The 14955-nt window shown below is 52.3% G+C and overlaps 1 protein-coding gene across 1 annotated transcript; it reads left to right on the top strand.

The window, feature by feature from the left end:
* Positions 1-10363: 10363 nt before the first annotated feature.
* Isl2 (ISL LIM homeobox 2) lies at positions 10364-14637 on the top strand. Its single transcript, XM_003463598.3, has 6 exons — positions 10364-10813; positions 11359-11548; positions 11640-11902; positions 12954-13237; positions 13654-13821; positions 14008-14637. The coding sequence occupies exons 1-6, from the start codon at positions 10558-10560 to the stop codon at positions 14122-14124; spliced, it is 1278 nt and encodes a 425-aa protein (XP_003463646.2). The 5' UTR covers positions 10364-10557; the 3' UTR covers positions 14125-14637.
* Positions 14638-14955: the final 318 nt, after the last annotated feature.

The raw sequence follows: 14955 nt of genomic DNA, 5'->3' as shown, positions 1-14955 counted from the left end.
CAAATGGCTCCCCTGAGGCAGCAGCTTGAGACATTTATTATGTTACCCTGTAGGTCTTTTATTTTGTTTTGGCTTTTTTAGTCAGGAGTCATGGACTAGCTTGATGGGGGTAGTTCTGGTTTGAGGCTTTTTCTGGTGTAAAAGCTGAGCATGTATACCAGTTCATTAGCTTGAATTTAAAGTAGTATCCAGGCTGATGGAGAGACAGACAGATAGACAGACAGAGACAGATAGAGGCAAAAAAAGGCTACAGTATTTTATAACATAAATTTAGTAATGATATTCCATTATGATTGCTAAATTTTCTTGTCGTATTAATCAGTGAAGGTGATGACCCAGGTAAAAATAACAGGATGCAGGGATTATTGTTGGGGGTCATCTTGAAAGCTGTCTGCCACCTACATAGAAAGCACTTGGTAGGACATCTGGATACTATTAATTGAATACCCTATTTTTAAAAGACAGAGTCTCACTATGTAGTTCAGCTTGGCCTTGAACTCACTGTGTAGCCCAGGCTGGCCTCAAACTCATGATGATCCTCCTGCCTCAGCCTTTCAGGCACTGGAATTGCAGATATGTACTACCATGCCTGGTATTGAATAGCCATTTATTGAGCATGATTGTGTAGGCCTCTTCTAGGCCCAGGAATATAAGCATAGTACTTGCCCTCAAAGGCTTATATTTATCTGGTAAAGTAGTGCACTCTGGGAGGCTGAGGCAGGAGGATCACAAGCTTGAGCCCAGCTTGGGTAACTCAGCAATTTAGTAAGACCCTTTCTCAAAATATAAAAATAAAAAGGGTTAGGGATGTAGTATGAAGACCTTGGATTCAGTCCCCAGAATCACAAAGAGAAAAAAAAACCCTTACATTTTAAAAGGCAATAGCAGGTTTCAAGAAATAGAAATTTGCTCCTTAGGAGAAAGATAAAAAGTCCATAAAAGCACTTTATGGTAATTAAAGGTACAGCCATTATCCACCTGCTTGGGAAAATAGGGAACCTCCCCGTCCCACTAAGTGATAACTACAGGTTGGAAAACTCTGCAACTTTGACTTTAGAAACTAAGGATTTGGGGTTGGGGATTTAGCTCAATGGCATAAGTGCCTGCCTTGCAAGCACGCGGTTGTGAGTTTGATCCCTGGTACTGATTTTAAAAAAAAAAAAAAGAAAGCAAAGAAACTGAGGATTTATACCAAGAATCTCAGCTGAAGTTGAGAAGATGGATGAGGTTTGGTGGTGTCCTCCATTGTGCAGTGTGGTTTTGCTGATTTTTAAGCTATATTTAGAGACACAGTGGCACATATGTCTCCAAGTTCCTGAGCCCCTTATCTCTAGAGACAGCAGCTAAGGGGAAACCTCTGTTCTGCAAGGCCATTTTCTTGAGTTTAATGTAACGTGCATGTAAATGCAGGTGGGTGAAGGAAAAAGGCCCTTTTAAAACCTTCCGAATGTGCTTTGACTTTTCCCACTTGGTCTCCATTACGAGGCTTTACTTTCCTGATTCTTCACTTTTCTAAAATATTCATATTTTTGGCTTCGAGAGGAGAGATGTATGATTCATGGGATTAATGGCAAAGGATTTAGGTACATTAGCAAATCAGTCTTGCATCTTGCTAGTCTGAATAGTACTGAGTTAAGTTTGAGATTCACTTATGAACATAGAGGTCTTATTTCCAATGCACACATATGTAGAAATGCATACTGGCAATCTCTCCACTCCTAAGGAGCCCAGAGGTCCCCAAGACATGCAGTCAGGTTCCAGTTTCTGTCTGCTGCCCGTGGCCAGGCACCCTGGCCCCAAAGGCTTTGTGACCCAGCAGTGTATCCTGAGCCTGTGTTGTCTACCAATTTTATAGGATGAAGGGGCACATATGTCTGGTTGTGCTGGTTTTCCATTGAGCAGATGTAAGAAACCCCCGCTCTTAGGTAAACCTCCTCTTGGACAACAAAATAATGAAAACTTTGGCTGTGGACAAGAAGCCAGTGGATGGAGTCAGGCAGGGGCACATATGTCTGGTCAGCGCTGGTTTCAAGGAGTTGGTGAAAGACATGCATGGCAGAGGCATCTACTCCTTGACCCAAGGCTGGAACCATGCCTGTCTTGTTCCTGGCTATGTTCTCTGTGCTTGGATGAGATATTTCAAGGCATCTCCATTAGCTTGTGCATGGCCTGGATACCTCCATCCTTTGCTGCCATGAAAGTGTGATGACTTGGTCTTGGGGCCAAGGGCAGTGGCCAGGCCTTCCATGGTGCCCATCATGTGGTCTCTGCAACCCCTGTTCACTGCCTGACTTGTCCCTCTATTAGATAAGGTGGGCCTTATCTAATCAGGTGAGCTCTTTTAATTTACTCCTTGAAGTTAGACAAGCAGTGGAGAAAGAGAAGAGGGAGGAGGGCAACAGGAGAAGGGGAAGAGAAAGGAGAAAAGGAGGAACAGGAAGGGGAGGAGGAAGAGAAATAAGAGGAGGCAGAGTTAGCAGCTGGGGAAGGTTACCAAAAGAAGCTGCAGAGTAACAGACTCAGCCGTCAGCCTGAAGGAGCACGGAATCCTTCCTTTGTGAAGCCTGCACAGGAAAATGAATGTAGCTGGCACCTGGACCTCAGCCCGTGACCTCTTAGCAGGGAATACAGTACAGCCTGGCCTAGTGTCCTGATTCACGGAAACTGTGAGATAATAAATGTGTGTTGTTTTTAGCCACTAAATTTGCAGTAATTTTTTATGCATAGACCACCGAGACTATCACCAAGACTACAGTTCCCCATGTGTAACCAATTAGACACTTTTTTCTTTCCAGTTCCTTTTTCTGTCGGCATTCATCATTTTCTTATTGCTTTTTGCATCCTAAGGTATCGAGATTTTAAAAAGAGTATCAATCCCTTTGAGTGTCACAAACAAAAAGCAGTCATTGCATTTTCTACACGGTCAGATCTGTGAATTTCCATTCAGAGTCTCCTCCATAGTGAATTTGGAAAGCCAGTGCTCATCCTGAGTTTACAAGAGAGATTCACAAATATTTGCTCCTACTACCTTTGTAGTTCTAGTATTACTCTGAATTTTTAACCCATGTGAAGATTTTGGCAAATGATGTAGTTCAGAGAAGTAAAACCGTAGTTATCAAGTTCATTGATAATCTCCACCATACTGGAGTGTGGCTCAGTGGTCAAACATACACACAGCACATGTGAGGCCCTGGCTTCAATCCCCAGCACCACAGGAATGCACACAAGTCTACCAAGTAATAGCTGACTTTTTCACAAAAGTCCGCACAATATGTAACATTAAATATGCCAAATTCTGCATTCCTATGAACTTGTTTTCATTGTTAGAACTTTACATAATGCATTAGGATATCTAGTAAGAAAAATCACCCTTCTCCTCTTTTATAAACTTTCCTCACTATTCTTACATTCTTTTTCTCATTGTCTTTAGAATTATTTTGTCAATTCCCAGTGTCAGTTTAATTACATTTGCGCCATGTTGATTTAGATTTGTAGATTACCAAGGAAAGAAGTAATGTCCCCACCAGAGCACGTTTGTGTCATGCATTTGTCTTCTATGACATGGTCCCATCAAAGCAGTTTTCTTCTTATATACCTCACACATATCTTGTGTTGACTTTATAATAGGATTTTAATTATTTTCATTTAACATATGCTAATTTTAGCATATTTTATGATAGCTTATACTAGGTTATAGGAGTTATTTTTATTGTGCATCTGTAGTTAGCAAATTTTGGCAACTGTCTATTAATGCATTAAATCAATTGATTATATGGAATTTATGATTCAGTGTATTACATATTTTATTACTATGTAAAACTTGCTACATTTCCTTCATGTCAGTAAGTCATATAATAAATATAAGCCAGTTCTTAAGCATATATCAGCCCTGGGACAATATGAGTGCCAGGGAGAATTAGTCTGAGCCAATCCCGGAATCTGAATTCCTTGCCAGTGATTGGTTTGCAGGTGGGCTGGCCTAAGCAGTTTGGGCCAAAGGAATGGAAAAGAAGTTTCCTGGAAGGCTCTGAAAAGAAGTCAACTTCTCCAACTAGTCACAGACAAGGATGCCTGTGGTCCTTGCAATCCTAAATAAGAACAGTCCTTAAAATGAAACTGGGTCTATAGACAGCAGAAAAACAAAATAATCCATTGATGAATTGTTTGAGCTACTAGGTCACCCAATTCTGGGGTCTGCCACAGCTCTGTGCTTGTTTGAGCCGGTGTTCATGTCTATTTTACTCAGGCTTTCTTCTACTCCAAAGCACCCATCTGACATACACAGAGCAGAATAAATGAGGTTTACAGCACAGCCAGTCCCCAGCTATAGTGGTGTTTGGAAAATGGCAGCACTTCCGTCTTCCACCCAGCGTCCCTCCTGTGGCTGGACTCTGTGCACGCTCTGCCCCTGGCTCCCTGCCTGCTCCTTCTCACCGTGGGCCACATCAAAGCTTCTTTGTCCCCTAGACACAGCTCAGCGCCCACTGAGACGCCTGCCCTTGGGAGCCATCCCATACTCAGGGGGCTGAGGCTCCTGTGTCTGCCTGTGCTGTCCTGAGTCAGTTTCCTCTTCTGGAGGGCCAGGACCAATCCTCACATATCAGTCACCCCTTCTCCCGAGCTTTAGGCAACCCTTCCACTCTGGAAAGTTCAGTCAGTCTTTACTGATGAACCTACCGGCCATTAATCTCTTCTACTGCCTGCTCTTTGGAAGCTCCAGACACCGGCCTGAAGCTGAATGAGATTCCTACAGCAATAAGAGAAGCATGATTATTTAGTTCTGAAGGTCTTTACAAGTATAAGACATGTCTCAAGCAGCTATAAATAATTTATACTGTACATAATTCATCTGATCAAAACAGACCTCATCACAGTATGGTGGCAAAATCTGGTACAAGCTGCTTTGCTGCCGCCTCCAAACCAATTACCCACTCAGAGCTGATGAGAATCTGACTGGGTTCCCTGCAGCGGACTAAAGCCCCATCCGCAATCACATTAATCACAATCTGTCCCTGATTAGACACTGGATAATCCTATTGGACAAGAGGTGACAACCTAGATTCTATTATCTCTTGTAATATCTATTTTTGGAATTTACTGGTCATTCGAACCTCAGGGGATGTTTTTCAGCGAAAGAGGATCTGCCGTGGGTTCTTTAGACAAAATGCTGTGGGCTTTGGCTAGAGTTACACATTCAGTGTCATTTAATATTTCTTATTTCATTGCAGGTGATAAATAGAGAAACAGGACAAGAATCTGTGTTCTTTGTTATGAGAAACACACATATTTAACTTCTTATGAAAGTGTGTTGGAAAGAATAAAAGACATCCTTAAAACCTTTAAAAGGAGATCAACAAGCCAGATGTGGTGGTACATGCCTGTAATCACAGCACTGTGGAGGCTGAGGTAGGAGGATTGCCAATAGTTTGAGACCAGCCTGGGTTACGTGGCAGGAACCTGTCTCAAAAAAAAAAAAAAAAAAAAAAAAAAAAAAAAAAAAAAAAGTAAGAACTTTGTGGAGAGATGGTCTCACGTTTGAGACCATAGGATGACTTGTTTTCTGTTCCTTTTAGAAGGGTTCATTTTAAGGCAAGCACCTGCGAATGGTAAAGAGGTTGTCGGTGGCCTCCAGTGTTTGCAAAACCTTAACCCACACATAGCTGTGCAGGATGGAGGACCTTAAATCAATATTCTGTGTTCTCGTGAGTGGTGTGGGGGAAAAGATCAAGTCAAACAGAGCTCTGACAGCTGACATGTCTTCTAACTTGAGTGTAGAGATACTGCTGAGAGGATACTCAAGGTCTTCATCCCACATCTGGTCCTTTGGCTGAGGAGCTCATGTGAGTGGTGTGGGGGAAAAGATCAAGTCAAACAGAGCTCTGACAGCTGACATGTCTTCTAACTTGAGTGTAGAGATACTGCTGAGAGGATACTCAAGGTCTTCATCCCACATCTGGTCCTTTGGCTGAGGAGCTCACCTCTAACAGCTAACTGTCCTGACTTGACGAATTGATTCCTTTTGGATCTCAGTCTTTCCCTCCTTCCTTTCATCTGCTTCCTTTTTTTTTTTTTTTTTTTTTTTTTGTCGGTACCGAGGATCGAACTCATGACCACCTGCTTGCAAGGCAGGTGCTTAGGCCGCTGAGCTAAATCCCCAGCCTCCATCTGCTTCCTTTTCAGTTTGTCCAGCACTGTGACTTTTAGAAGAAAAACAGCGCAAAGAGGAAGCCCCAGGAGGTTCCAGGCTGGCAGGAAGCAGCCAGGCTACCAAGGCCCTGGACCAAACTGCTCTGAGCCACGCCCAAATCTCACGGAGCCAGCCCAGGTTCCCCCTTCTGGAAAGATAGAGAAATGCAACTTTCCCCATAGCCGCGGGCACAGCTCCTTCCCAAGGCCCACCCCTTTCCAAGGTGTAGTGGGCTCTCCTCCCAGCTGGCAGCTACCTGCGTGGTGGCATTTCAAAGGAAACAAAAGCTCTTATGCTTTTTAAAAAAAGGCTCATTTCTGCTCGTTTGGACCTGTAATCTCTTGGTGCTTGGGAGGCTGAGGCTGGAGGATCCCAAGTTCCAGATAATCTGGGCATTTTAGCAAGATTGTCTTACAGTCAAATATAACAAGGACTGAGGATGTAGCTCAGTGGTACAGCACCCTTGGGCTGAATCCCCTACTGGGTGGAGGGATACATATACAGCATACATACATAGGGGTCTCCTCTTTCTATAATGACACACTGTGGTCATTTTAACACAACTCTCACAGCCACTCCCTTACCACTGATTCCCCAAGGACAAGAGTGCTACAAATGAGGACTGGTTTGTTTTCCTACAGGATGACCTCAGTAACCTTGGCCTATGTCTGGCCACTCAAACCAAAGTAACCAACAAAACCACTTACATCTGGACAAACTCAAGTACAAGTTTATAGCTCCTCTCATGGGGGCGTGGCTTGAGTCTAAGTCTCCTTTTACTAATGGAGGTTATTGCTTATTGATTTCTGCTCTGCTGAAAGACCAGAGGAGGACATGATAGTAGGACCTGCTTCAATACCTCAGAGGCAGAGCTGGCTTCTTGGGAACCCAACCTGGGTAATCACAGGGCCCTGGGCTTTAGAAGGCTCTCACGCTTAGTTTAATGCTGCCACAGCTTCAGATTCTTAATAATTTTTGAGCAGCAGACTTTGCAATTCCATCTTGCACTGGAATTTTCAAATTCTGTGGCCATACCTGTTCAGGGGTTTGGGCACTTTACATGGAATCCCATCTAACTGCTCATCTCAGGGTCCCTCTGCAGCAAGAGCTCCACAGTGTCAGTAAAAAGAGATCCCTGCTACCTCTGTCTCATGGGCACCTGTGTGCTAGAAGGGAGTCTGAGGTTGGGAGGCAGGCAAAACAGAATCCACAGAGACTGCAGCAGGAAGAATGCTAGTCCAGGTCTGGGACCTGGTTCCCAGCTCCCTCCTTTCCATGGTGGATCACAGTGGAATCAGCCCCAGTGCTCCTCCTGATGGCCCCATTGGAGACTGATGCTCAGCTTCCTCTGGACTGGATGGAGCCCATGCTGTGGCTGCACCACTGTGAATTCAAATCCTTCCTCCACCAAAGCTGAGCCCTGGCAGCAGAGCCACCCCCAGCCAGTTTTCCCAGCTGAGAGGCAGCAGCTCCTTCCTAGGATCTGTTGGAGGATGAGACAGGAAAGTGTGGAAGTAGCCCCCAGCAGAGCCCAGGGTGCTGGCCGGGATGATGGGGACACTGTAGGTGGGCTCAGGCCCATGGGGGAGTCCATAAAAATAGGAGCCAAAGATTTCTGAGTGAATAGGGGAAAGCACAAGATTGGGGAAGGAGGCTGAGTGTGTGTTCACACACGCGTGTGCACATGTGTTTGGCTGTGTACACACATGCGCACACACTCACACAAACACACTGCCCATTCCATTCTGTTCTACACCCTAAGCAGCAAGAGCAGGACTGACTTTTTACTGCAGTTTTATCTGTCACAAGAGAGCCAGAGATGGGGACTCTGCCGCTCTTCCAGGCTCCAGACTTTAGAACTCTGGAAAGAAAGAAGCCAAAAGGAAGGGCGGGAGGGTCTAACAAATGAAAAGGATGAAGCGGTAAACACCAGCAGGTTTGCTTTCTTCCCAGCCCCTTTCCAGCAGGTTTCCTGCTCTTTCTGTGAGGTCCTGTTCTCTGGCAGGAGAGACCAGTGCTCTTCTGCTCTCTTTAGGATCTTTGTAAGCAAACTTCTGTTGAGGGGAATTGTGGACGGTGAGATGGGCTGAGGGTGCAGTTTGGGGAGAACAATCTGGAGACTTTTGTGCTCCTCCTGTCTCCCAGAAGGGGCCAGAGCCGCGCTTGCTGTGTGGAGCTCAAGCCGCTGCTCCCAGTAAGGACTGAGGATGGACACTCTGGGACCCAGAAGAGGCAGCACATGGAAGGAGCCACCAGGACACAGAGAACCAGGGCAGTGCCACATTGAAGGTGCCCTGGGACTTAGAGGCAGGGATGCTTTTCCCCTGCCCTAGCACTGGGCTCCTACGGGTGGCTGTGACAGACACACACAAGAAGGGAACTTGGAACTGGGTTTATAGAAAGCAAAAAGGGTGAGTGGTGGATTACACTGTGTGGGTCTTCAGTGGCAGGCAAGAAAAGCAAGAAGGGTCTGGGTTCAGAGCCAGCTCTGACCATCCCTGGGGCCAGCACAGTCACTTCCCCTCTTGCCTGTTCCCTCAAAACTGAATGTGTCTGACACCACCAAAGATGTGGCCGGGAAGACCTGAGGCATGAGGCAAAACAAATGTTAGTTCCTGACCTGACTCCCTGGCACCCTAGGAGAAGCCACCCTCAAGAGCTCTGCACTATCTCACAAGACTGGACTTTCTGACCAGGAAGGAGCTTGGGGGGCACAGGCAAAAGAGGCTTACAAGGTTGCATTTCTGCTTGGGGCTGCTGACTCCCCACCAGAGCGCCTTGAGTACTGATCCCCTTGCTTCTGGTGTGGTAAGCAGGATCTGAGGGGTGGTGGAGCCAGGCCTGGCCCAGAAGCCCTGGAACCAGCAACAGCCCAGCCAGAGTGGGAACATCTCACTACCCAGAGGAGCTTACACAGCAGTGTCTACCAATCCAGAGCTGCACCCACACCCACAAGACACCCAAACCAGAGTACACCGCAAGGTACAGCGCTTGTGTCGGGAGCCAGGCTGGCACAGCGCACAGGGAAGATGCGTAGGGCAGAGACAGACACAGCAATAGGGGTCGTGGTTAACAGGCACTGAGGTATTATCCTAAGCGGTATTCTGGAATAAATTTACTTGATTCTTATGCAGCGAAACAGCTGTGAGGAAACTCCGGGACGAACTCGCAGGAGCTGCCCGAGGTTACACCGGTGGCCTGGTACAAGTGCGCTCATGGATGCCCTCCCTTTGCATTCCTTCAAGCGCATCTCCCTCCCTGCCCCCGACCTGGCACACACTCCGGGTGGGTGCTATAGGCCAAGGACGAAAGAAAAGGTCCAGGGCAAAGCAGCTGTAGACTGTGAAGAGATCAGGGCCTGGAGAAAAAAGCAGAAGCTCCAGAGCTGGCAGTGGTGGCCCGAGGCCCGCGGTGTCCGAGGTCAGTGCGTGCCCGCCCCGCTCCTCTCTCGCAGTCCGGACATGGAGCTCAAGGCGGCGCCAGGCGCTGGGCGCAGGGACCCACGGAGGAGCACACCGAATCCTCCACCTTTCAGTGGGGAACAGCCGCAGACACTGAGCGGGTGGATGTGGTTTATAACGAACCCTTCCAAACAAAACCCACAGCGGGTTTCTTATTTTTTTCTTTTTGTTAGGAGAACACGCCAGGCCTCATTTCCAAAGACCGAGGAGCCACTGCGCTGACTGTAAATCACCCCGCGCCACGTTCGTTTCTCGGGATCCGCGTTGTGCTCATTTGTGAAATGAAACAGCAGATTTGTGAAAACCGTTTATTCTGGACGGGGACCTACACTGGACCTTGGCAGAGTTCTAGACTGTGCTGTGGGATGGGGTGGGGAGTCGGTGCACAGTAAAAAACGAAGACAGCAAAGAACGAAGGAGGAGGGACAGAAGAAGGAAAACGTGCAGAGCAGAGGTGAGCCCCAGCCCCGGGGGAGTAGGACTTGTCCCTTAGGAGCTAGCTCTAGGTCCTGGGCCACCTACCTCCAGCTCGAGGCTTCCTAGGGCGGGGCAGCGAGGCACCCTGGACAGAGTCCATCCAGACCCGGTGGTCAGCCCTACTTTCCTCTAGCTTGGACTCTGAGGACAAAAGCGCATGACAGAAGAGTGCCTGGTTGGACCAGGAGGGCTACGTCCAGCGGGTCCCCTTAAACGCGCTCTAGTCCCGAGTGGGGATTTTTTAAATTTATGAGACAGGAGATTTAAAGCAGAGCGCAGGGCGCCCACCCAGCCTCCACTAGCGCCCCAGGTCGCAAGGATGCTTACTCTGGACTCTGCCTGCCAGGGGTCCTTGTAGATTTCGGGGGCGGGACTGCGCTCCATTGTTCACGCCCAGCCAATCAGGATTCGCCCACCTCAGGCCAGCCAATCATGCTGCACCCCCGCCTCTCCCACCTAGTTCGTTCGGGGGGTCCCCCGCCCCCGCCCCAGCCGGGGGCCGTGCGTGCTGACGTCACGCGCGTGCGGGCCGGTGCGGACTTGCCTCCCCGCTGGCCGGGAGTCAGTGCGCGGGAGCCGAGCTGCGCGACCCTAGTGCTCGACCCGTCCACGCCGCTCGCCACCCTCTGCATGGTGGATCTGCTTCTCCAGTGTCCTTTCCCGGGTGCTATGGGGGACCCCTCCAAGAGTAAGTACTCTGTGTGCGGGAGCGGGGGAGGTGCGTGAGGCGCAGCACCCCGAATGCAGAAGCGAGATCCGTGGATCCTACAAGTGGCTTCTGTCGGACACCGGAGAGGAAACCCACTAACGTGCCTCCCCGTGGGCTGCTGCTTCCTGGGGTCCAGATTTACGTTGAATCGGGCTGGGATTCTGTTTTTGTCTTGCGCGGAGGCGGTGGGGTCTGGCTCAGGGTGTGGGTTTTGTTTGCTCGTGTTTTGGTTTAAAAACCGGAGAGATTTCTCTGGCGTGGTCTGGGATATTTAGATCGCGGGTGTCCGTACCCTCGTGTCTGGTTCGCGTGATCTCAGACATAGCGGCCCCGCGCTGACCTCTGCGATTTTGAGTCAAGCCCTTTACAGACCCCAGATTTGGGTGTTCGTTCTGGACATCCTGGGTCCTGGGGAAGCTCTCCTACTTTCCTCTTGGTCGCGATGCCGGGCGACGGAAGAGAAGCACGCGACAAGATCGGCTGTGGGTCTTGGGGCCTGACCTGGAGCCTGTCGCTCCCCGCAGAGAAGCCCGGGACGGCTATGTGCGTGGGCTGCGGGAGTCAAATCCACGACCAGTTCATCCTGCGCGTGTCGCCCGACCTCGAGTGGCACGCTGCCTGCCTCAAGTGTGCTGAGTGCAGCCAGTACCTGGACGAGACATGCACGTGCTTCGTGCGAGACGGGAAGACCTACTGCAAGCGGGACTACGCGCGGTGAGCAAGGCGGGCGGAGGGAGGTCCGCGCTGCAGCCGCGCCGCGGGGACGGGGACCAGGCCGCGCTCACTCGCGCCCGCCCGTCCACAGGCTCTTCGGCATCAAGTGCGCCAAGTGCCAGGTGGGCTTCAGTAGCAGCGACCTGGTGATGCGCGCACGCGACAGCGTGTTCCACGTGGAATGCTTCCGCTGCGCAGTGTGCAGCCGCCAGCTGCTGCCGGGGGACGAGTTCTCACTGCGGGAGCACGAGCTGCTGTGCCGAGCCGACCACGGGCTCCTGCTCGAGCGCGCGGCAGCCGGCAGCCCGCGCAGCCCCGGCCCTATCCCTGGAGCGCGCGCCTTGCACCTGCCAGGTGAGCTGGGCCGGGCCGGGCCGAGCGTGAGGACCGGGTGCGTGGGTCCAGAGCCGGCACCGTATTTTCCTTGCTGATGCGGGAGCTGCCAGTAGATTTCCGCGATGACTGGCGTGTGTGGGGAGTCGCCGGTGTCCAGGGGTTGTTGGGAGCCCAGTGCTCAAATCAGCAGATCGATGACAACAGGGAGTCTTGAGTGCGGCCTGCCCGGGGGTTCTTACGGAAAACCCCAGGCCATTGCTGCCTAGCAGAGGGGCATTCGGGGTTTGGTCAGGTTTGGATCTCGCGACCAAGTTTGCGCTCCCTGGGACGCAGTGTCCGCCCAGGAATCGCCCAGAGATGGAGTGGAGCCGGGCAGGCAGAGCTTAGGGACGGAGACCCTTGCCCAGGTGGCCGCGCAGATTCGCAGGCCAGGTTGAGCCGCTTCGGGTCCTCCCTGTGGATGAGGAAACCCGGCCGCAAGAGCTGCTCGTAGAAATTCTTCAGACCCTGAAACTCCTACCAGAGACAGATCCAGAAGGTGCAAGCAGACCAGGCCAGGGTTGCAGCCCCGCACTGAGCACAGCGGGTCTCAGACTCCGGAGGCTCCTGTGCGGTGCCGGGTTGACAGAGGACAACAAGAACCCCTAGGGAGAAGGCCAGGCAGGGCCTCGCTGGGCCGGGCTGGAGGCTAGGAGCCGTCCTAGGAAGGGCCTGTCCGGGAAAGTGGAGCCGAGCGAGGGCAGAGGCCTTGCAAGCCCCAGGCCCAGGACGAGGCCTCTACCCCGGGTCTCACGGCTCGTGATCCCTGACTCCCCCCAGCCCCCGAGTTCCAGCCGCTTTCCGCCTGGTCCTCGGAAATCCCGACTTCTTACAGGGGCTTTGCGGGCCGGGAGGGTGAGCTGCCGGGATCCGGCGCGGGGAGGCGCGGCCGGGAGCGGGTAGAAGAACAAAACGCAGGCTCCGAGAAGGCGAAAGAAAGGGAACGAATAAAGGGAAAAGAAGCCAGGCGCGGGGTCCGGGGACGCTCACTGGGCTCCGCTGCCGGCTTCCCGGCCCTCCCCATTCGCAGAGCCGGTGCCTGGCCAGCAGCCCGCGCTGCGCCCGCACGTGCACAAGCAGGCGGAGAAGACGACGCGGGTGCGGACGGTGCTGAACGAGAAGCAGCTGCACACGCTGAGGACCTGCTACGCCGCCAACCCGCGGCCCGACGCGCTCATGAAGGAGCAGCTGGTGGAGATGACCGGGCTGAGCCCGCGCGTCATCCGCGTCTGGTTCCAGAACAAGCGCTGCAAGGACAAGAAGAAGTCGATCCTCATGAAGCAGTTGCAGCAGCAGCAGCACAGCGACAAAACGGTGAGGGTCCTGAGGGTTGGTCCGGGCGTCCGGGCCCCTTCCCGGGAAGGTCAGGCTCTGTACCCCCCAGGGCAAGGTCCCCAATCAAGCAAGCAAGGTTTCCCTGGGCCCTTAGGTGCTCTAACAACGCGGCCGAGGCGGCTGCCCGGGATCCACTCTGCCCAGGTGACCCGGCAGAGTGGCTTGACTGTAATCGGGCTGTGTCTCCCTGCACACGGCTCAGTGCGACTGCTTGTCCCCAAGCTCGGTGCAGTCCTCGGCACCTCTCTTCCGGCCCGTGCCCCCGCAGGTTTGGGCATCCTGGCCGGTTAGGAGACCCTTTCAAATACGCCTCCCCACGTGCAGCACATGCCGCGCCCAGGGCTGGGGTCCAGATATCAGGGGCAGAAAAGGCCTCACCGCACCCTCTCCCTCAGAGCCTCCAGGGCCTGACTGGGACGCCGCTGGTGGCCGGCAGTCCCATCCGCCACGACAGCGCCGTGCAGGGCAGTGCGGTGGAGGTGCAGACGTTCCAGCCGCCGTGGAAGGCACTCAGCGAGTTCGCGTTGCAGAGCGACCTAGACCAACCGGCCTTTCAGCAGCTGGTGAGGACCTGGGTGGGGACACGGCCTCTGCCAGGCCTGGGGAGGAGGAGGGACTCGCAGCGGGGGAGCGGCTGGGCGCCGGGGTGAAGGCGAGGGGATGCCCCCGCCGGAACCTGACCTCAGCTTAGCGGGGAGGGGGCTAGGTCTGCATGTCCTCACTGTCCTCCCGCGTCTCCTACCGCCCAGGTCTCCTTCTCTGAGTCTGGCTCGCTGGGCAACTCCTCCGGCAGCGATGTGACCTCCCTGTCCTCGCAGCTCCCGGACACCCCCAACAGTATGGTGCCTAGCCCCGTGGAGACGTGAGCGGACCCCCGCAGGACCTCGCATGCTCCCCGCATGAGACCCAGCTCAGGCCGTGCCAGCTCGAGCCCTGTCTCTGTCGTCATTGAGAGCGACCGAGGGGAAAACCCCCTCGGTCAGACCTACAAAGCGCCAGGATTTAGCCTGCCTGCAGCCAGTCGGAGACCTCGCTCCCAGGACTTTTTATTTTTTCCAAAAAGAACGTGGAATCCACCAGAGTTAGTGATGTCCCTCCCTCCCTCCCCACATCCCGCGTGGCTCCGCGCACACGCAGGCCGCCGGGAGAACGAGGACCCCAGGGTCCTGGAGGAGCGGACACGCAGCCCCACGCGCATGATTGCTGCAGAAGAGGGACTGGACTTTCCTTACACGCGTGTTAAATTATCGGTCGACGGACGGAGGACAGAGTGTGAGCCTTTGCCGAACAAACGTAAGTTATTGTTATTTATTGTAAGAACAGCCAGTTCATAGTGGACGGATATTTTGATCTTAATAAAAAATGATAACCTGATGCCAGGCTGCTCCTGTGTGCTGTTGGCCCAAAGAACGACCGGATGAACGCGATTTAAGAGTTTGACTCGTTATAATGAAATACAGACCGAGCCTCGCGTTGCTCTGCTAGCCGCGTGCTCCTTGGTGCGCCGGACGGGGCGGGCCTGTCGGGGATTGGTCGCCGCGCGAGGGGCGGGCTCGAAGACGATTGGTCGTCCGTACGGGCGAGGTCGTTGGGGCGTGGCTTACCGTATTTAACCCAGCCCCTTCCGGAAGGAAGCCTGCGGCACTACCTGCTTGATTGTTCTGGTGGTGTACGGTGTACGCCCGCGGCGGGTGTGG

Source organism: Cavia porcellus, unplaced genomic scaffold, assembly GCF_034190915.1.
Source record: "Cavia porcellus strain 051 isolate PalLab524CR breed Dunkin Hartley unplaced genomic scaffold, mCavPor4.1 scaffold_38, whole genome shotgun sequence".
Lineage (NCBI taxonomy): Eukaryota > Metazoa > Chordata > Mammalia > Rodentia > Caviidae > Cavia > Cavia porcellus.
This window is presented reverse-complemented; position numbering and strand designations above follow the sequence as displayed.